Source organism: Myxine glutinosa, chromosome 10 (genome assembly GCF_964187855.1).
Source record: "Myxine glutinosa chromosome 10, kmMyxGlut1.1, whole genome shotgun sequence".
NCBI lineage: Eukaryota > Metazoa > Chordata > Myxini > Myxiniformes > Myxinidae > Myxine > Myxine glutinosa.
The window spans coordinates 129,024,871-129,047,683 of record NC_136270.1 but is presented as its reverse complement, the minus strand read 5'-3'; the positions used below and the strand labels follow the sequence as shown (position 1 = coordinate 129,047,683).

Here is a 22,813-nt window from a genome sequence, read left to right as displayed (position 1 = left end):
TATATTTTTGATTTATTGATTAATCATTTAATCGATCAATTATTTATTGATTAATCAATTAATTATTTAATTTTTTATTAATGACTTCTTTAATTAAATTTTTAAAAGATACATCTTCGGATGAAGCACTAGTGGTTTAGTTATGCTATTAGCCAATTGATTAAGAAAATATTTTGTGATAATCTTTTATTGATTTTAATTATACAATTAATCAATCAATTAATGTACACCTCTCCCTCCAAATGCAGCCTCTATGAGCTGCACTGCGGTATTGCCAGGCGCCGGGGGCGCCCCGGCAATGCCGCGCTGTGGGATATTTAATTATTTGGCATGGGGGTGGTGTACTTTGAATGTATCTGTACTTGTTTCTACCTTTGGTTGGTAATTTAGAGCATCTGTATTTCTACCTTTGGTCTGTAATTTAGAGCATGGGTATTTCTACCTTTGGTCTGTAATTTAGAGCATCAGTATTTCTACCTTTGGTCTGTAACTTAGAGCATCTGTATTTCTACCTTTAGTCTGCAATTTAGAGCATCTGTATTTCTTCCTTTGGTCTGTAATTTAGAGCATCTGTATTTCTACCTTTGGTCTGTAATTTAGAGCATCAGTATTTCTACCTTTGGTCTGTAATTTAGAGCATCAGTATTTCTACCTTTGGTCTGTAATTTAGAGCATCTGTATTTCTACCTTTAGTCTGCAATTTAGAGCATCTGTATTTCTACCTTTGGTCTGTAATTTAGAGCATCTGTATTTCTACTTTTGGTCTGTAAATTAGAGCATCTGTATTTCTACCTTTGGTCTGTAATTTAGAGCATCTGTATTTCTACCTTTGGTCTGCAATTTAGAACATCTGCATTTCTAACTTTGGTCTGTAATTTAGAGCATCAGTATTTCTACATTTGGTCTGCAACTTAGAGCATCTGCATTTCTACCTTTGGTCTGTAATTTAGAGCATCTGTAGTTCTACCTTTGGTCTGTAATTTAGAACATCTGTATTTCTACCTTTGGTCTGCAATTTAGAACATCTGCATTTCTAACTTTGGTCTGTAATTTAGAGCATCAGTATTTCTACCTTTGGTCTGCAATTTAGAGCATCTGCATTTCTACCTTTGGTCTGTAATTTAGAGCATCTGTATTTCTACCTTTGGTTTGCAATTTAGAACATCTGCATTTCTAACTTTGGTCTGTAATTTAGAGCATCAGTATTTCTACCTTTGGTCTGCAATTTAGAGCATCTGCATTTCTACCTTTGGTCTGTAATTTAGAGCATCTGTATTGTACACCGCTCCTTTCCTGCGCCATCTCCAGGTGCTGCAAAACGTCATTGCCGGGCACCGAAGGGGGCTCGGCAATGACGCACGCTGAAAGGGAGTACTCAGTTTTCGCTCTGGTTGTTTGTTTGTTGTACACCGCTCCTTTCCTATGCCATCTCCAGGCATTGCAAAACGTCATTGCCGGGCACCGAAGGGGGCTCGGCAGTGACGCACGCTGAAAGGGAGTACTCAGTTTTCACTCTGGTTGTTTGTTTGTTTTCTTGGTTGTTTGTTTGTTTTCTTGGTTGTTTGTTTGTTTTCTTGTTTGTTTGTTTGCCCGGGCCATATCTCAGCCATCCTTTGAGCTAGGAAGCTTAAATTTCGGCACAATAGTGAGCAATTCCTTTGTCAAAAACAGTATTTTTTTGTTTTTTGATTAATCAATTAATTGAGGAGTTATTTAATTATTAGTGATTAATTAATTACTTATTTAATTAATCAAATTTCCTTTCTCTTCTGACCATTAACTCAGGCACCTTTTGAGTTAGGAAGCTGATATTTGGACATGCCAATGACCAGGTGATTTGGCTGCAACGGCTATTTTTGATTTATTAATTAATCAATTAATCAATTAATCGATTAATTATTTAATTATTCGATTAATGACTACATTTTTTTTTTTTTAAGTTACAGATTCTGATGAAATCGTGGTGGTTTATGTATTATATGACCGAATTGATTAATAATTTAATTTTTTAATGATTATTATTTATTTATTTTCATTATTAATCATTTATTTATTTTCTTTCTCATTTGACCAATATCTCAGGCACCTTTTGAGCTAGGAAGTTAATATTTGGACATGACAGTGACCAAGTGATGTGGCTATCAAGGATATTTTTGATTTATGGATTAATCATTTAATCGATGAATTATTTATTGATTAATCGATTAATTATTTATTGATTAATCAATTAATTATTTAATTTTTTATTAATGACATTTAATTAAATGTTTTAAAGATACATCTTCAGATGAAGCACTAGTGGTTTAGTTATGCTATTAGCCAAATGATTAAGAAAATATTTTGTGATAATCTTTTATTGATTTGAATTATACAATTAATCAATCAATTATTGTACACCTCTCCCTCCCAATGCAGCCTCTATGAGCTGCACTGCGGTATTGCTGGGCGCAGGAGGCGCCCCGGAAATGCTGCGCTGTAGGATATTTAATTATTTGGCATGGGGGCGATGTACTTTGAATGTATCTGTAATTGTTTTCTTTCTTTCTCTATTTCTTTCTTTCTTCCTTTCTTTCTTTCATGTTTGTTTGTCCGGGCGATATCTCACCCATCCTTTGAGCTCGGAAGCTGAAATTTCGGCACAATAGTGAGCAACTACTTTGTCAAAAACAGTATTTTTTGTTTTTTGAATAATCAATTAATTGATGAGTTATTTAATTATTAGCGATTAATTAAGTACTTATACATTTCCCTGCTCTTCTGGCCATTATCTCAGGCACCTTTTGAGTTCTGAAGCTGATATTTGGGCATGCCAATGACCAAGTGATTTGGCTGCAAAGGCTATTTTTTATTTATTGATTAATCAATTAATCAATTAATCGATTAATTATTTAATTATTCGATTAATGACTAAAATTTTTTTTTTAAAGTTACAGATTCTGATGAAATGGTGATGGTTTATGTGTTCTATTAGCGAATTGATTAATTATTTCATTTTTTTATGATTATTATTTATTTATTTTCATTATTAATTATTTATTTATTTTATTTCTCCTCTGGGCAATATCTCAGGCACCTTTTGAGCTAGGAAGCTGATATTTGGACATGACAGTGACCAAGTAATGTGACTATAAAGGATATTTTTGATTTATTGATTATTTATTGATTAATCAATTAATTATTTAATTTTTTTCTTAATGACTTAGTTCATTAAATTTCTAAAAGATACATCTTCAGATGAAGCACTAGTGGTTTAGTTATGCTATTAGCCAAATGATTAAGAAAATATTTTCTGATAATCTTTTATTGATTTTAATTATGCAATTAATCGATCAATTAGCGTACACCTCTCCCTCCCAATGCAGCCTCGATGAGCTGCACTGCGGTATTGCCGGGTGCCGGAGGCGCCCCGGCAATGCCGCGCTGTAGGATATTTAATTATTTGGCATGGGGGCGGTGTACTTTGAATGTATCTGTACTTGTTTCTACCTTCCTTCTGGATGCTGGTGATGGTAACCATGGCAGGAAGAAGGTAGTTTTAAGTGAATGACCTGCTGCACATGACAGGTCTAAGAGTTTCCAGTTCAACAGGCATGTTTTGACAACAAGATGATCAGGTTGATTGGATCAGAGGAAATGTGATTGATGAGCATCAAATGATGAACATCCAGCAAGAAAGAAGCACATAACATTCTTAAAGTCTTTCGTATGACTGAGCCAGGGTTTTGAACAGGTAACCACAGAGGACGATCCAACCTGGTCGTCAATGTAGTCAGTAACATAGATTTCACAACAACAAACAACAACATGCATTTTAAGGCCATTTGCATTTTATGCATTTGCATGCATTTTAAGTAACATAGATTTCACAATGTTAGGATATTTATTCATAAAGAATGGTTCCAATTGTGTCAATTATATTTGAGCCATGCAGCAGGCCTTCAAAGATAGGTCATGCAGACAAACAGGTAACCAGAAAAAAGGTATCGGTGATAGGGAATACAATGTGAATCCAAATGCAAAGGCCACTTGTAAATGATTTTCACTCACCTTCAGCATCATATATCGTCATAACCTGACTAGAGATGCACTGCTGCTGCCATGGAGACTGGGGCTTTGCAAATGCCAACAGGTGCATGGCATGTGCGGTATCAGGCAGGAATTTGGGGCATGGGGCGTGGCTGTTCCACTGATGCACGCCACCAGTAGATTAAGGCAGGAATTTGGGGCATGGGGCGTGGCTGTTCCACTAATGCACGCCACCTGTAGATTAAGGCAGGAATTGGGGCATGGGGCGTGGCTGTTCCACTGATGTACACCACCTGTAGATTAAGGCAGGAATTGGGGCATGGGGCATGGCTGTTCTACTGATGCACGCCACCTGTAGATTAAGGCAGGAATTGGGGCATGGGGCGTGGCTGTTCTACTGATGCACGCCCCCTGTAGATTAAGGCAGGAATTTGTGGTGTGGCTGTGCCGCTGATGTACGTCCCCTGAAGGTTAAGGCAATACTTGTGAGTGTGGGGTGTGGCTGTGCAGGTGATGCAATGCACCTTGTATGTTAATTAAGGCAGGAATTTGGAATTTGTTCAGGGTGCTCGCGATAGTTTACCTACTCTTTGCAAAGGACACTATGGGATCTTTGTAATCCACCAACCAATGCCGGCAGGCAGGACACCCGGTTTAACGTCCAGCTGAGGGATGGCACACACATTGATGAATCACCCTGCCTGTGAAACACCGGGATGATAGTTTATATAGCTGGGTTGGGATTTGAACCCAGACCAGACAGTTTAGAGGCGATCAAATGCGTACCTGTAGGCCATCCTGCCAGGCCGAAGGAACGAACACTGCATCTCGGTGATGTAAGAGTGGTGAAGATTATATAAGACTGGTCTGGAGTCACATCATTCATCCATCAGGTTTTCTAATCCCAAGTGTTAGGCCAAGGTAAACGAGCGGCATACTTGCATGAAATGAGGATTCAAATGCTGGAATTTTACACTCCATGTTTTAAAGCTAGAAATAAAATTATTCAATTTTGAATAATGAAATTATTCAAATGAAATTCACACTCCATGTTACGTTTGTGGGGGCTGGAGGGGGTGGGGGGGGCAGGCATGAAATACCTTAGGGAAGTAGGAAAGTGTAGGTTTAGTATGGACCGGGTGACGCGAAGAAGAATAAGCCATCTCTATGTACATAAGCAGGGTAAATGTTCAGGTTAAGAGTGTTTGCATGTCGCCATAAGGGGCGTGGCTTTTGTGTTAACTAGTTCTAGGGCGCAAGATTAATAAACCCCAGTGTGTAATTGCCCCTGTGATTTTTCCCTTCATTTTTATTTAATCAAAAAGGGCCGCCATTACAACAGCCATAAAAGCCCGACAGAAACCGAGCACATTTGCCAATCGGCAAGTAAACCACGACGTCATCCGAACATTCCCGAACAGAGATTAGACTCCACCCCCCGACGACTCGTGCCGGGGAGGCCACGCCTCGACCTTCGTCATTGGGTGTCAAGCAAGGCCGTAAGGCTCCATCCCGAAGACGACGATTGGTCGTGGTGATGGACTGATGTAATGGGACGTCGGTGATTGGACAGAGTGTGACGTCAGCGGTGGAACATTCGAGAGCTAGGGGAGCAAAAAGAAGCATCTTGCTATATTGGTCTCTTTTGTGCTGACTTTCAAGAGAACGGCTGTGTTTTGCCTTCTCGCGGCGGTCACTTGGTTGTTGTGCGTGGGGAGGACGACGGGTGATCGTTTGTGTGCGCCGGATAAATCATGGGAGCCTTGCTAGTGAAGGATGGCCACCTGACGGAGTACCTCACGGTTGGGGTGCGACGAAAAAGCGTCTCCGCGCCATTGTTGGAGTGGGACCCGCTCCCGCCGCTTCGGCCGCTATGAACGGCAAACGAAGTGGGACCTGCTCCCGTCCATGGTACACATTGTCGACTCAATCGACGCACTCGTTGGAACAGTAAAGCTGAGTTCGGCCGATTATAAAAGGGATTTTCTTTTATTTTATCTTTTTCCCGTCATGTTGTTGTGAGTCTGTGAGTGGAGACGTCTCAATTAGGAATTATAGTTTTTACCTCGCCTTTTATTTTTGTCTCTTGCATTTATTTTCATTAAATACTTTATTTTTGCATTTCATTCTTGTATTGTGGATTTTGCTTATCCCGTATTTGTGTGTGTGGGTCAGAATAAAAACCCCGTGCCAGCCATCCGATCAGATAAGGCTTCGAATATTTCGAATAAAAACCCTACTCTCCCTGCACTGCCCTCTCTCCACCCCACCCCAAGGAGTACCTCTGGCTACAGCTTCCTCTCCGCTCCCACCTTTTGTTCATATGTGTTCTGTACCGTCCTCCAAACAGTGATGACTCCATTTACATTTCGCTGTCTGACAACATGGACCAACTTCTATCCACTCATCCCAACTCTCTCTTCCTCATATGTGGCATTTTCAACTGTCATCATGCCAGCTGGCTGGGTGTGGGTTCATCTCTCACCAGCCATGGCATCTCAGCAAAGGACTTCTGCGACTCATTGGGACTGACACAATCTGTCAATTTCCCGACCCGGATCTCAGTCAATGGAGTGTCTTACTCTTCCTCCCGTCCATGGTACACGGAATCCTGTGGTGAGGCAGTTGCCCTGAAACAACTTGCCTTTGCCTCTTGGAAGGCTAATCCAAGTGAAGGCAATCTCAGTTCCTTCCACCAAGCTCGGAACAAGTGTGTGTCTACCCTTAGGAGTGCCAGGAAGCAAGATTTCTCCACACTCAAGAATTAACTCTCAAACCTGTCTCCCTCCTCCAAATCCTGGTGGTGTCTGGTCAAATCCATTTCTGGTGTTTGTTCCCCCTCCATCCCCTCCCTTACCTCAAATGGCTACAAAGTTGACACCACACGTGACAAAGCCGAATGCCTCAATTCTGTTTGCCTCAAAATCTTGTGTCCCAAACCCATCTCTCTCTGTTCCCACCTTACCCAGTAGAACCCAACTGCTCCTGGACTCTGTGTCCTTCTCTCCTGACAAGGTGAAGTTTTTGTCAAACCTCGACTGTGATTCTCCAACTGGACCAGACAGCATCAGCCCACGGGTCCTAAAATCCTGCTCTGCCACTCTATCTCACCCTCTCTCTGTTCTCTTCACCCTCTCTTTTGCTCAAGGTCATCTGCCATCATCTTGGAAATCAGCAAACATTACCGCTTCACACAAAAAGGTGCAAAAACAGAGCCTTGCAATTACAAACCAATCAGCCTGCTCCCAATAATCAGCAAAGTCACGGAATCCATCATTGCTTCGGATATCAAATCCTTCCTCTTCTCCAATGGCTTGATCTCCGATCATCAATTTGGATTCAAACCAGGTAATTCTACTCTGGACATGCTGCTTCTGCTGTCTCAACAATGGATGGAGGTCCTCAATGCCAATCAGGAAATCAGAGCTGTCTACCTTGACATATCACGTGCCTTCGATACGGTCTGGCACCCAGCTCTGCTCACCAAACTCTCTTCCTATGGTATCCATGGAAATCTCCATGCATGGCTTGTGGACTTCCTCTCTGGTCGTAGTCAACATGTGACCCTGTATGGATTTCTCTCATCTCCTCTTCCTGTTCAGGCTGGAGTTCCCCAAGGCAGTGTTCTGGGCCCTGTGCTTTTTCTGGTCTTCATCAATGATCTTTCCGACTCTCTGGAAAATCCTCTCTATCTCTTTGCTGATGACTCCACTATCTGCCGCTCCATTCCTCATCCCTCAGATCGGCAGTCTGCAGCCTCCTCACTCTCTGCAGACCTGGACAAAATCACAGACTGGGCAAACAAGTGGAACATGTCTTTCAATCCTGACAAATCTCACACTCTTACTATGTCTCTCCGAAAAGACCGACTGGACAACCCTCCCATCTACTTTCTCAACAATCCTCTCCAAGAAGTTCTGTCACTCAAGCTTTTGGGTCTCACTATCTGCCATGATCTTTCCTGGGAAAACCACATTTCCAAGCTGGCCTCCAAAGCTCGTCGCCGACTGGGCATCTTCCGTCGTGCGAAGTCTTTCCTTGGCACACCTGAGCTCCTCACCACATACAAGGCTTTCATCTGGAGCTCAATGGAATACTGTTTTCGCCTCTGGGCCGGTGGTCCTGCCTCACACCTAGCTCGGCTTCACGCCGTTGAAACCAAAGCTTTCAGAATCATTGGAATCTCCCGCGATGAAGCTGACTCCGCGGGCCTTTCACTCACTCACCGCAGGCAGGTTGGTGGTCTTTCTGTCTTCTACCGACTCCTCTCCGGCCTTTCTCCCCCAGCTCTCTTTGTGCTCTGTCCCCCAAATATTTGTACAGGTCGCACAAGATCTGCCTGCAACCCTCTCATGGTTAAACTGCCAAAATCAAGACTCTCTGCTCACCTTCACTCTTTCATTCCTTTTTTCTCCCGCCTGTGGAACAAACTCCCTCACTCTCTTCAATCCCACTCCTCCCTCCAGGTCTTTAAAACGGCTGTTCACCACCATCTCTTATCTTCCCCCATCCAAAACCTTGATCCTTTCTACCCCTGCTAATTCACCCCAGATCCACTTTTTTGAAATTCCAACTTCTTTCCTGGAAGTCCTTGCAGTGTCCATGTGTTCCAACCTCTCCCACCTCCCCCCCAAGGCCTCTCCCTCCCACAGATCTCTCGATGTCCCTGCTCTCAAATGTTGTGTTTGTGTCCTTCCCCCTCTCTCCCCATCTTGTCTACCGCTCCCCTTATTATATGTTTTATGTGTCAGTTTGACTTTTTGTGTGATTAATGTTAGCTCTTTCACAAGCCTCGATCTTTTATAACAACAACAAAAAAAAAACCTTCACGTGCGCGTGAAAATATAATCCCGCCAAGTTCAAACTGCGGCTCGTAGTTGAAGCTCGTTTCAGTCATCCGTCACCCAGGGGTCTTAACCCCGGTGACACGACAGTATTAACGAATTATGTGCCGATTGTGATTTTCATACCGTGTTTACCATCACAAAGGTTGAGTCCCGGGGAAAACGTGCGAGTTTAATCCCCAAGGGCATGTCAGTTTCAAATATCCATTGGTGATTTGGAGCACAAACCACCTGATGGACCGAAATGCCTTTATTTTGCCTGAAGACAACGTTAATCTTTTGGAGCAAAGTGAAATGTCTTCAATTAAAACGTGAGTGGTGCTTCAAAGAAGCAGTCAAACAAGGTTCAAAGGCTCCGAGCTTTACTCAAGGCCTTACTTGCTGCTCCTGGCAGGAAACCAGTGTTTGGAATCCCGGAGAAACCCCAAAGCCAAGCTGTTCAATGAATGGAGGCTCTTTCTGAGAGTGGATTTGAACCTTGATTCCGGCTTCAAATGATGTTTCATCTGCACAGGACAAAGGCAAGACAAATTCGAAAACAACATAAGATTCTGAAAACAGCAAGCTTCCATCATCAAACTTCCAACTTGCAAAAAACTGCGATCATTATAATGCTCATTTTGAGAAACATTTATTATTTAAGTGAAACAAACTCAACAACTGCTTGGAGGGAAGTAATGATTATTTATATCCAGAGCGATGTAATGGTGTAATGATTATTTATTTATCCACAGGGATGTAATGATGTAATGATTATTTATCCATAGAGATGTAATGATGTAATGATTATTTATCCATAGAGATGTAATGATGTAATGATTATTTATCCATAGAGATGTAATGATGTAATGATTATTTATCCATAGAGATGTAATGATGTAATGATTATTTATCCATAGAGATGTAATGATGTAATGATTATTTATCCATAGAGATGTAATGATGTAATGATTATTTATCCATAGAGATGTAATGATGTAATGATTATTTATCCATAGAGATGTAATGATGTAATGATTATTTATCCATAGAGATGTAATGATGTAATGATTATTTATCCATAGAGATGTAATGATGTAATGATTATTTATCCATAGAGATGTAATAATGTAATGATTATATTTATCCATAGAGATGTAATGATGTAATGATTATTTATCCATAGGGATGTAATGATGTAATGATTATTTATCCATAGAGATGTAATGATGTAATGATTATTTATCCATAGAGATGTAATGATGTAATGATTATTTATCCATAGAGATGTAATGATGTAATGATTATTTATCCATAGAGATGTAATGATGTAATGATTATTTATCCATAGAGATGTAATGATGTTATGATTATTTATCCATAGAGATGTAATGATGTTATGATTATTTATCCATAGAGATGTAATGATGTAATGATTATTTATCCATCGGGATGTAATGATGTAATGATTATTTATCCATAGGGATGTAATGATGTAATGATTATTTATCCATAGAGATGTAATGATGTAATGATTATTTATCCATAGGGATGTAATGATGTAATGATTATTTATCCATCGGGATGTAATGATGTAATGATTATTTATCCATAGGGATGTAATGATGTAATGATTATTTATCCATAGGGATGTAATGATGTAATGATTATTTATCCATAGGGATGTAATGATGTAATGATTATTTATCCATAGGGATGTAATGATGTTATGATTATTTATCCATAGGGATGTAATGATGTTATGATTATTTATCCATAGGGATGTAATGATGTAATGATTATTTATCCATAGGGATGTAATGATGTAATGATTATTTATCCATAGAGATGTAATGATGTAATGATTATTTATCCATAGGGATGTAATGATGTAATGATTATTTATCCATAGGGATGTAATGATGTAATGATTATTTATCCATAGGGATGTAATGATGTAATGATTATTTATCCAGAGGGATGTAATGATGTAATGATTATTTATCCATAGGGATGTAATGATGTAATGATTATTTATCCAAAGAGATGTAATGATGTAATGATTATTTATCCATAGGGATGTAATGATGTAATGATTATTTATCCATAGGGATGTAATGATGTAATGATTATTTATCCATAGGGATGTAATGATGTTATGATTATTTATCCATAGAGATGTAATGATGTCATGATTATTTATCCATAGAGATGTAATGATGTAATGATTATTTATCCATAGGAATGTAATGATATAATGATTATTTATCCATAGTGATGTAATGATATAATGATTATTTATCCATAGAGGTGTAATGATGTAATGATTATATTATTTATCCATGGGGATGTAATGATGCAATGATTATTTATCCATAGGGATGTAATGATATAATGATTATTTATCCATAGTGATGTAATGATATAATGATTATTTATCCATAGGGATGTATTGATGTAATGATTATTTATCCATAGAGATGTAATGATGTAATGATTAATTTATCCATAGGGATGTATTGATGTAATGATTATTTATCCATAGAGATGTGATGATATAATGATTATTTATCCATAGAGATGTGATGATATAATGATTATTTATCCATAGAGATGTGATGATATAATGATTATTTATCCATAGAGATGTAATGACATAATGATTATTTATCCATAGGGATGTATTGATGTAATGATTATTTATCCATAGAGATGTGATGATATAATGATTATTTATCCATAGAGATGTGATGATATAATGATTATTTATCCATAGGGATGTATTGATGTAATGATTATTTATCCATAGAGATGTGATGATATAATGATTATTTATCCATAGAGATGTGATGATAGAATGATTATTTATCCATAGGGATGTATTGATGTAATGATTATTTATCCATAGAGATGTGATGATATAATGATTATTTATCCATAGGGATGTATTGATGTAATGATTATTTATCCATAGAGATGTGATGATATAATGATTATTTATCCATAGAGATGTGATGATATAATGATTATTTATCCATAGAGATGTAATGATGTAATGATTATTTATCCATAGAGATGTGATGATATAATGATTATTTATCCAAAGGGATGTATTGATGCAATGATTATTTATCCATAGAGATGTGATGATATAATGATTATTTATCCATAGAGATGTAATGATGTAATGATTATTTATCCATAGAGATGTAATGATGTAATGATTATTTATCCATAGAGATGTGATGATATAATGATTATTTATCCATAGAGATGTAATGATGTAATGATTATTTATCCATAGAGATGTGATGATATAATGATTATTTATCCATAGAGATGTAATGATGTAATGATTATTTATCCATAGAGATGTGATGATATAATGATTATTTATCCACGGGGATGTAATGATTATTTATTCAAAGGGATTGATGTAATGATTATGTATCCATCGGGGGTGATGTAGTGATTCGTTATCCATGGAGATGTAATGATATAATGATTATTTATCCATAGAGATGTAATGATATAATGATTATTTATCCATAGAGATGTAATGATGTAATGATTATTTATCCATAGGGATGTAATGATATCATGATTATTTATCCATAGTGATGTAATGATATAATGATTAATTTATCCATAGGGATGTATTGATGTAATGATTATTTATCCATAGAGATGTAATGATGTAATGATTAATTTATCCATAGGGGTGTAATGATGCAATGATTATTTATCCATAGGGATGTAATGATGTAATGATTATTTATCCATAGGAATGTATTGATTATTTATCCATAGGGATGTAATGATGTCATGATTATTTATCCATAGGAATGTATTGATTATTTATCCATTGGGATGTAATGATGTAATGATTAATTATCCAAATTGGGTGATGTAATGATGTAATGATTATTTATCCATAGAGATGTAATGATGTAATGATTATTTATCCATGGGGATGTAATGATGCAATGATTATGTATCCATAGGATTGTAATGATGTAATGATTATTTATCCATAGGGATGTAATGAAAAAAATGAATATATGAATGAATGAATGAATGATCGTTTTAAGGCCATTTTCCCCGCTAGAGCGGGGTTAGCCTTGCGGGCCCCATGACAATCAAGGTTCCCTGTTTGAGGCAATGTTTTTATGGCCGGATGCCCTTCCTGACGCCACTTCCTGATGTAATGATGTAATGATTATTTATCTATAGGGGTGTAATGATGTAATGATTAATTTATCCATCGGGATGTAATGATGCAATGATTATTTATCCATAGGGGTGTAATGATGTTATGATTATTTATCCATAGGGGTGTAATGATGTAATGATTATTTATCCATCGGGATGTAATGATGTTATGATTATTTATCCATAGGGGTGTAATGATGTAATGATTATTTATCCATCGGGATGTAATGATGCAATGATTATGTATCCTTAGGGATGTAATGATGTAATGATTATTTATCCATAGGGATGTAATGATGTAATGATTATTTATCCATAGGGATGTAATGATGTCATGATTATTTATCCATAGGGATGTAATGATGTCATGATTATTTATCCATAGAGATGTAATGATGTAATGATTATTTATCCATAGGGATGTAATGATGTCATGATTATTTATCCATAGAGATGTAATGATGTAATGATTATTTATCCATAGGGATGTAATGATGTCATGATTATTTATCCATAGGGATGTAATGATGTAATGATTATTTATCCATAGGGATGTAATGATGTAATGATTATTTATCCATAGAGATGTAATGATGTCATGATTATTTATCCATAGAGATGTAATGATGTAATGATTATTTATCCATAGGAATGTATTGATTATTTATCCATAGGGATGTAATGATGTCATGATTATTTATCCATAGGAATGTATTGATTATTTATCCATTGGGATGTAATGATGTAATGATTAATTATCCAAATTGGGTGATGTAATGATGTAATGATTATTTATCCATAGAGGTGTAATGATGTAATGATTATATTATTTATCCATGGGGATGCAATGATGCAATGATTATTTATCCATAGGGATGTAATGATATAATGATTATTTATCCATAGTGATGTAATGATATAATGATTATTTATCCATAGGGATGTATTGATGTAATGATTATTTATCCATAGAGATGTGATGATATAATGATTATTTATCCATAGGGATGTATTGATGTAATGATTATTTATCCATAGAGATGTGATGATATAATGATTATTTATCCATAGAGATGTGATGATATAATGATTATTTATCCATAGGGATGTATTGATGTAATGATTATTTATCCATAGAGATGTGATGATATAATGATTATTTATCCATAGGGATGTATTGATGTAATGATTATTTATCCATAGAGATGTGATGATATAATGATTATTTATCCATAGGGATGTATTGATGTAATGATTATTTATCCATAGAGATGTGATGATATAATGATTATTTATCCAAAGGGATGTATTGATGTAATGATTATTTATCCACAGAGATGTGATGATGTAATGATTATTTATCCATAGAGATGTGATGATATAATGATTATTTATCCATAGAGATGTAATGATGTAATGATTATTTATCCATAGAGATGTGATGATATAATGATTATTTATCCATAGGGATGTATTGATGTAATGATTATTTATCCAAAGAGATGTGATGATATAATGATTATTTATCCATAGAGATGTAATGATGTAATGATTATTTATCCATAGAGATGTGATGATGTAATGATTATTTATCCATAGAGATGTAATGATGTAATGATTATTTATCCATAGAGATGTAATGATATAATGATTATTTATCCATAGAGATGTAATGATGTAATGATTATTTATCCATAGAGATGTAATGATATAATGATTATTTATCCATAGAGATGTAATGATGAAATGATTATTTATCCATAGAGATGTGATGATATAATGATTATTTATCCATAGAGATGTAATGATGTAATGATTATTTATCCATAGAGATGTGATGATATAATGATTATTTATCCATAGAGATGTAATGATGTTATGATTATTTATCCATAGAGATGTGATGATATAATGATTACTTATCCACGGGGATGTAATGATTATTTATCCACAGGGATTGATGTAATGATTATGTTTCCATCGGGGGTGATGTAGTGATTCGTTATCCATAGAGATGTAATGATATAATGATTATTTATCCAGAGAGATGTAATGATATAATGATTATTTATCCATAGGGATGTATTGATGTCATGATTATTTATCCATAGGGATGTAATGATGTAATGATTATTTATCCATAGAGATGTGATGATATAATGATTATTTATCCATAGAGATGTAATGATGTAATGATTATTTATCCATAGAGATGTGATGATATAATGATTATTTATCCACGGGGATGTAATGATTATATATCCATAGTGATTTAATGATGTAATGATTATTATTTATCCACAGTGATGTAATGATATAATGATTATTTATCCATGGGGATGTAATGATGTAATGATTATTTATCCATCGTGATGTAATGATATGATGATTATTTATCCATGGGGATGTAATGATTATTTATCCATAGGGATGTAATGATATAATGATTATTTATCCATGGGGATGTAATTATTATTTATCCATAGGGATGTAATGATGTAATGATTATTTATCCATGGGGATGTGATGATATAATGATTATTTATCCATAGGGATGTAATGATGTAATGATTATTTATCCATAGGAATGTATTGATTATTTATCCTTTGGGATGTAATGATGGAATGATTAATTATCCAAATTGGGTGATGTAATGATGTAATGATTATTTATCCATGGGGATGTAATGATGCAATGATTATTTATCCATAGGGATGTAATGATATAATGATTATTTATCCATAGTGATGTAATGATATAATGATTATTTTCCATGGGGATGTAATGATTATTTATCCATAGGGATGTAATGATATAATGATTATTTATCCATAGTGATGTTATGATATAATGATTATTTATCCATGGGGATGTAATGATTATTTATCCATAGGGATGTAATGATATAATGATTATTTATCCATGGGGATGTAATGATTATTTATCCATAGGGATGTAATGATGTAATGATTATTTATCCATGGGGATGTAATGATTATTTATCCATGGGGATGTAATGATTATTTATCCATAGGGATGTAATGATATGATGATTATTTATCCATAGGGATGTAATGATTATTTATCCATAGTGATGTAATGATAATTTATCCAAAGGGATGTAATGATGTCATGATTATTTATCCACAGTGATGTTATGATATAATGATTATTTATCCATGGGGATGTAATGATGCAATGATTATTTATCCATAGGGATGTAATGATATAATGATTATTTATCCATAGTGATGTAATGATATAATGATTATTTATCCATGGGGATGTAATGGTTATTTATCCATAGGGATGTAATGATGGAATGATTATTTATCCAAATTGGGTGATGCAATGATTATTTATCCAAATTGGGTGATGCAATGATTATTTCTCCAAATTGGGTGATGTAATGATTATTTATCTACAGGGATTGATGTAATGATTATGTATCCATCGGCGGTGATGTAGTGATTCGTTATCCATAGAGATGTAATGATATCATGATTATTTATCCATAGAGATGTAATGATATAATGATTATTTATCCATAGGGATGTATTGATGTAATGATTATTTATCCATAGGGATGTAATGATATATTGATTATTTATACATAGGGATGTAATGATGTAATGATTATTTATCCATAGGGATGTATTGATGAAATGATTATATTTATCCATAGGGATGTAATGATATAATGATTATTTATCCATAGGGATGTAATGATATAATGATTATTTATCCATAGGGATGTAATGATATAATGATTATTTATCCATACGGATGTAATGATGTAATGATTATTTATCCATAGGGATGTAATGATGTAATAATTATTTATCCACAGAGATATAATGATATTGTTGCGAATATGGAATTTGGCCTCCATATCCGTTTGTAAATATTCCCCTATTTTCTCCAATACTCCCCAACTTTCCCCAATCCCCCATTCCCTAGTCCCATTGCATGTAAATAACAATCAGTAGAGCCGACCTTCCCCTTATTCCCCCATTAAATGTCGTGCCCAGGTCCACCGCACCACACGTAGACAACTTTCGGACATCTTGCTAGTTATTCTTAGTCTATGTCAGTTAAGGCCTCGTTTCCATTAATTATGACTCTTCGTTGCACCAGAATGTGATTATATGGCATCAGTAGTGAGTTTAGGACCTTTTCCATACCTCCTTCCATCTTCTTCCCCAACCAACCATTACAACAACAACAGAGGAGATGGCGGCGGCGCGGGGGAGGATGCGTCCTCACACCGGCTCGATTAGCGCCATTGACCACGCGCTCCACGGGGTTACCACGGAGGGGCTGGCTGTCAGCTCCTCCTCAAGGGCGGAGCCTGGTAACCCCCCGCACCTAATCAGAAGGGCGGACCGATTCCATCTGGGGCGGCGCTAGCGAGCCGAGGGCGTGTCACTCCCCGCCGGATATACGCGGCCACGTAGCGGACGTGACGTCAGATGCGCCCCCAGCTGGAGAAAGACGGACCTGCGAGCGCTGAAACAGATGCGCCTGAGTTTGGAGAGGCCTGAGAAAGACCCGCCTGAGAAAGAACGTCACCTCTGAGCGCTGCGACGAGACCTCCCCGCATCTCTGGACCGAACCGTGTTGATCCTGCCCCGAGCCCAGGTGCACCTGGAGCCATCGCTACCTTGCCTTTCCTAGCCATCAATCCCCGTGTGAGTCAGCTTTGTCCCGTTTATCTGTCGTCTGTTGGGAATAATATAAGATTGTGTCTAAGTGCTTGTCTTTCTATGTTGTACCTCTCGTCCCTGTAATCTGACCTTCCGTAACGAATATAATCTCCTCCGGAGGTCTTGAGAACCGTATCCCTGGTGTCGTCATTTTATAACCCAGCCGGGTGTCTTCTTTTTCTTATTGAGCCAGCGTAACGCGACTTCGTCAACGTCGAGTATAGTCGGGTAATTTGTGCGGACACGACGGCCATTCCGCTCGGCCCACTTTAACATCAAAGTCGTGTCTGTAACAATTGGTGTCGAGGAGTGAGATTCGGACCCGGGACTAAATTAGTTAGGCCCAAATTTTGGGAGGGAAAATCGATTCGGAGCGCGTACTGCGCTCGACGAAATCGATCCGGAGCGCGGTTACTGCGCTCGCCGAAATTATAACGAAAAAAAAAAAAAAAAAATTTGGATTTGTTTTACGAAACTCGAATTTTGCAAGTCGCGCTATGGCGGATCAAGACGGCTGGGGTCCGGTAGGGGAGAGTGAAGCAGGGTCGGTCCAGGACCAAATTGAGGGACATGAGGAGAGCGAAACAGCGAGGGTAGCAGGCACGCAAAATGGCGCCTCGCAAGAGCGCACGGTAGCCGAGCCCGCTGTATCAACGGGCTTTAACATGCAGCCGATTGACATACAGGCCCTCATTGCGCAGCTACAGGCAGCTGTACAGATGAGTATGGGGAGCCAAATTGAGCGATTGGGTGAGCGATTGGAGGGCCAAATGGGGGTAATGAGGGACGAAGCGAGGGGTACCGGTGAGGGATTAGAAAAGAAATTTGAGGGGTTAGACAACGGGATAAAAGAGGTGAAACATGGGTTAACGGGGGTAGAAAATAGAATGGCTGCCCAGGAGAATCAGATAGAGGGAGTGAAAAATGGGTTAGAGGGGTTAGAAAACAGTATGGAAGGCAAATTGAGGGACATGAGGGACCAAGCGGAAAGGGAAGTTAAACAAATGGAGCAGCAGATAGAGGGGGTCAGAATGGGGGTAGAAACCAAACTGGATGCTCACAGGGAGGAAATGGAGCAGATGAGGGTGGCATCTGGGCAGGAGATGCAAGTGATGGGAGAGGAGATCAGAAGAGGAGTGAGTGAGGAGGTCGGAGGAGTGCGCGAGGAGGTGAGGCACTGTGAGGAGCACATGGAAAAGGAGGTGAGAAAGGGGACTGTAAAGTTACAAGGGGGCATAGAGGACCTGACGCAGGAGGTGGAGCAGCTGACGGTGGGACAGACGGAGTTAGTGGAGCAGGTTCAAAGGAACACTGCGGTATTAGGAGGGTTGAAAGCGACACAGAAGGAACTAAAGGATGACTTGGTAGCGACGAAGAGGGAATGTCAGATGGTACGTGAGGGACTGACGGCGAGGTTGGACGAGGTGGTAGAGGTAATGGAGACGAAGGACCGGCAGGTGAGGACGCACCTGGAAACGGTCAAGGTAGCCTTGGAGGACGAGCTTGAGGAGACGTACCGGGGAATAAAAGAGGTGAGGCACAAATTAGAAGAAGTGGAAGAAGGGGTGAGCGAAATTAAGAAGCGACGGAGAGGGGATAACAAAGAGATAAAAGAGGAGATAAAAGAATTGGTCCAAAGTCTGTGTTTGGATCGTGATGTGCTCATTAACCGAATGAGGGATTCGCAGGTGATGGAGGAGAAGCGAAGAGGAAGAGGACCCGGTGTAAGTGGTGACCAATATGGTCGTGCGTATGATGCGCCAGGTGATTTAAGAAGCTTGGGGGTCGAGATGGACCCGGGTGTTCGTGAGAGGCCGTTGGTGAAGTGTGCGACAGGTCTGGTGTGCGAAAAAGGAGGTGTGCGAGAAAGTCCGACTCTGGGGTGTGTGAGGAAAAAGTGCGTGCCAAGGAGTGAGGGTGCTGGCGAGAGTGAGTCGGTCGTAGCGCGTGTGCGAGGGGACACATGGAAGCGCGGTGTGGTGAGTGTTACAGAGGATGTAACGGGAGAGTGTGCGCGAGAAAGGTGTGTAACGGACAGGTGCCTGAGGAAAGAGTGCGCTGTCAAGAGTAAGGGTGAGTGCGCTGTCAGGAATGGAGGTGAAAGTAGTGAGAGTGACATGGAGCGTGAGTTAGTTGTGACAGGTGAGCGAGGATGTACACCTGGGATGGAAGGATGCACACCTGGAATGGTAGAGCGTGAGTGGGAATGCACGCTGGAGTTGGTGGTGAGGCACGTGGTTGGGTGTGCGAATGAGAGCACACCTGTGATTGTCACAGAGGAGGTGACCGAGGAGGGGGTGCGAAGAGGTGTTTTGGTGAGGTGTGCGACCAACGAATGTGTGCCAAGGTGTTCGGTGGTCAGGTGTGTGACCAAGGCTGTGAGTGGAATGGGTGTACCTGGGTGTGTAAGGAAAGGTACGAGGAGCATGAGCACGGCTGGATGTGTGAGCAAGGAACGGGCTGCGGGATGTAAGCATGCAGGTGAAGCATCGACGTTAGACGGGGTAGAGTTTAGAACGACTTATAGCCGAATCGGGCCCTCGGTGCGTGCCGGGCCTCGCTTTGAACGGCCGCGTCCGTGCTCCACTAGGCGGAGCGGGCGGCTGGATAGGAAGGGTCGTCATGGCGACCACGTTTTGTTGAGACGTGCCGGCAGGTCGAGATCGGGACATTGGATGGCTCCACGCCGAGGTGATGCGTGGGATCTCGGCCCGGGTAAGCCCCCGTCCCTGCACCGAGTGCCGGACGCATCCAGCCGCTGGCACAAAACAACCAGCATCCATTGCTTGGCTTCACGAAGCCGGGCTTTGGACAGGGATTGGCGCACCGAGAGGTATTAGTGAGTAGACTGGGTGATGAGGTTAGTGTTTTGGACCCAAAATTAGAGAAAAACAAAATTTGATGATTGGCAAGGGATTGGCAGTAGTGATTGGCAGATGATGGGCAGTGATTGGCAAATTTTTAATTTGTTGAAATTTGATGTGCAAAATTGGTAGTGAGCGATGGGCCCAGTGGGTAAGGCTGGCATCCCTGCCACCCTTCCCATGGTGGGGCAAAGGAGCAATAGCTTATGGGGTGTATGGCAGTGAAAACTAGCCCGGGTGGGTTAGGATATTGTGTGTAGGGCCCTAGAAGATGACATTAGGTGACGTTAAGATTAGTTAGTGACTGATACCTGTAGTGGAGACGCAGGTAGATTAGTATGGATGATAATGACGAGGGAGCGCAATAGTTTAAAGGGACGACTGGGAAGCGCAAGTTTCAGAAGGGAGTAGTTAGATGAGATGATGCCGTGTGTGTGTGAGGATGGAACAGGTGTGATTGCACAGGTGTGCAACTGGACAGGTGTGTGGAGCAGTGTGTGAGTAGTGAGTGTGTGGATCAGCGCGAATGCGCTTGGGGAGAGAAGGGTGCAGGTGGCACCAGGTGTGAGAGCATAGGTGTGCAAATACAGGTGTGTGGAGAGAGTTGGAGTAAGTGGTACGGAGTGGTGTGCATGGTGCGAAGGTGTGGATGGGGGAAGAGTGGACCCCTTTCACGAGTACCCGGGGCGGGTAGTGTAAGTGTTAGGTAGAGGGTACAGGTAAATTGTGGTTGGATATTGGCATCTGTGGTGCGGTTGCAGAATGGTGTTGTGGATGGGTGCATTAGTGTTGTGGAAATGGCTGGGCGTGTAGCCTGTTAGTGTGTGTAGTTGGTTGGGCACTCCACCACTGTGAGGATGTCGGCCAGGTGAGGCCGCAGGTGGGCTCTGGGAGCCGGTAGAGTTGTGGATGGGGCCCGAGGATCCGGAGGATGGACCCGGGTAGCCCAGTGCCAGAGAGGGCACCGAGTAGGGGAGAGTGCCAGAGGGCCTTCCCCAGGTAGTTAGGTTAGGGTAAGGAGCAGGTAAGCTCGGAGGCAACCGCAGTGGTGGAGGTGTGCAGGTGGGTAGACCCACTGGGAGAGGTACACGCCACAGCCCAGAAATTGTGCGAGGGCACCGGGAGATGAATCGGGGGAGTGAGACCCCAAATTGAAAAGCACCACAGTTTGGCCAATGGGAATTGGTTTTTAGAACCCATAGTGTAAGAGGGCCAATGGTTTGGCCGGAGAAAGACCCCGGGTAGTGTAAAGTTGTTAAAGTCATTTAGGAAATAGTTAGGATTGAAGAACCTGTCGCACCATACGCAGCCACTTACCTGTGGTGATGATGATGACTCCACACCTGTGTTTTCTTTGTTTTGTTGCAGGAGATGAATCGCTGTGTGGATTTGTGAGACGCATCACGACGTGGATGAGACATTGGGGTGATTCCATCTCTCCCTCCCTAGGAGGGACTGATGATGAATTGGTAATGGCAAATTTTGATGTTGAGTTGGAGATGGCAAATTTTGATGAGAGTTGAAAATGGCAAATTTGATTGGTTAGGAGGGAGAGAAGACGAATTTGGTATATGGGAGGAACGGGGAAGACAGTAGGGATGGTTGTTGGTTTGTAAAGTAGATGTTTATGGGTAGTGTTGTGTTTTGTGGATACAGTAAGGGGTAAGGGAGGGGCCATGTAGGTTACCTGGTGGGGGGGGGGGCGTACGATAGGAACGTACCTGTCTCACCTGGTTCCCATGTGCCCCCAGTGTGCATCACCTTACATTGCGTGCACTTTTGCGCCCTTACCACCTTACTCACTTGTCTGCTTCTTTTGTCTCCCACCTCCGAGGATCTGGCTTTGGGGTAGAGAGAGAGGAGAGAGAGGTGCTGGCTGCGCAGTTGTGGGCCTGCACTTTCGCTGTTTGCTGCCGGGATCGATACACCATATGGACCGCAATGTTTGTGGCCACCCACAATGGACCGCAGTTCGTTTGCGGCCAAGCACCACCCGGGGATGGACCTATGGGTCAACGTGGCACCTATGCCATACAGGTGAACCACTTTTAGTTAACACCAAGTGCACCACAAGAAGAGCAAGAGACACCTGCAGGGTTAGGGGTTGTCGAATTTATTTTTATTCCAATGAACAATGGTGACTGCACCGATTGGTGGTGGGGTGGTGCTTTTGATGCTGGG

The 22,813-nt window shown here is 40.1% G+C and overlaps 1 protein-coding gene across 1 annotated transcript in view; it reads right to left on the bottom strand.

Annotated features, from left to right (window-relative positions):
* Window positions 1–22,813, bottom strand: part of LOC137433762 (acid-sensing ion channel 1) — a 673,311-nt gene that overhangs the window by 128,391 nt on the left and 522,107 nt on the right. The window contains exon 3 of the mRNA XM_068126050.2: window positions 9,249–9,376. Coding sequence (XP_067982151.2) covers window positions 9,249–9,376 — 128 coding nt within the window. The remainder of the gene's footprint in view (window positions 1–9,248; window positions 9,377–22,813) is intronic.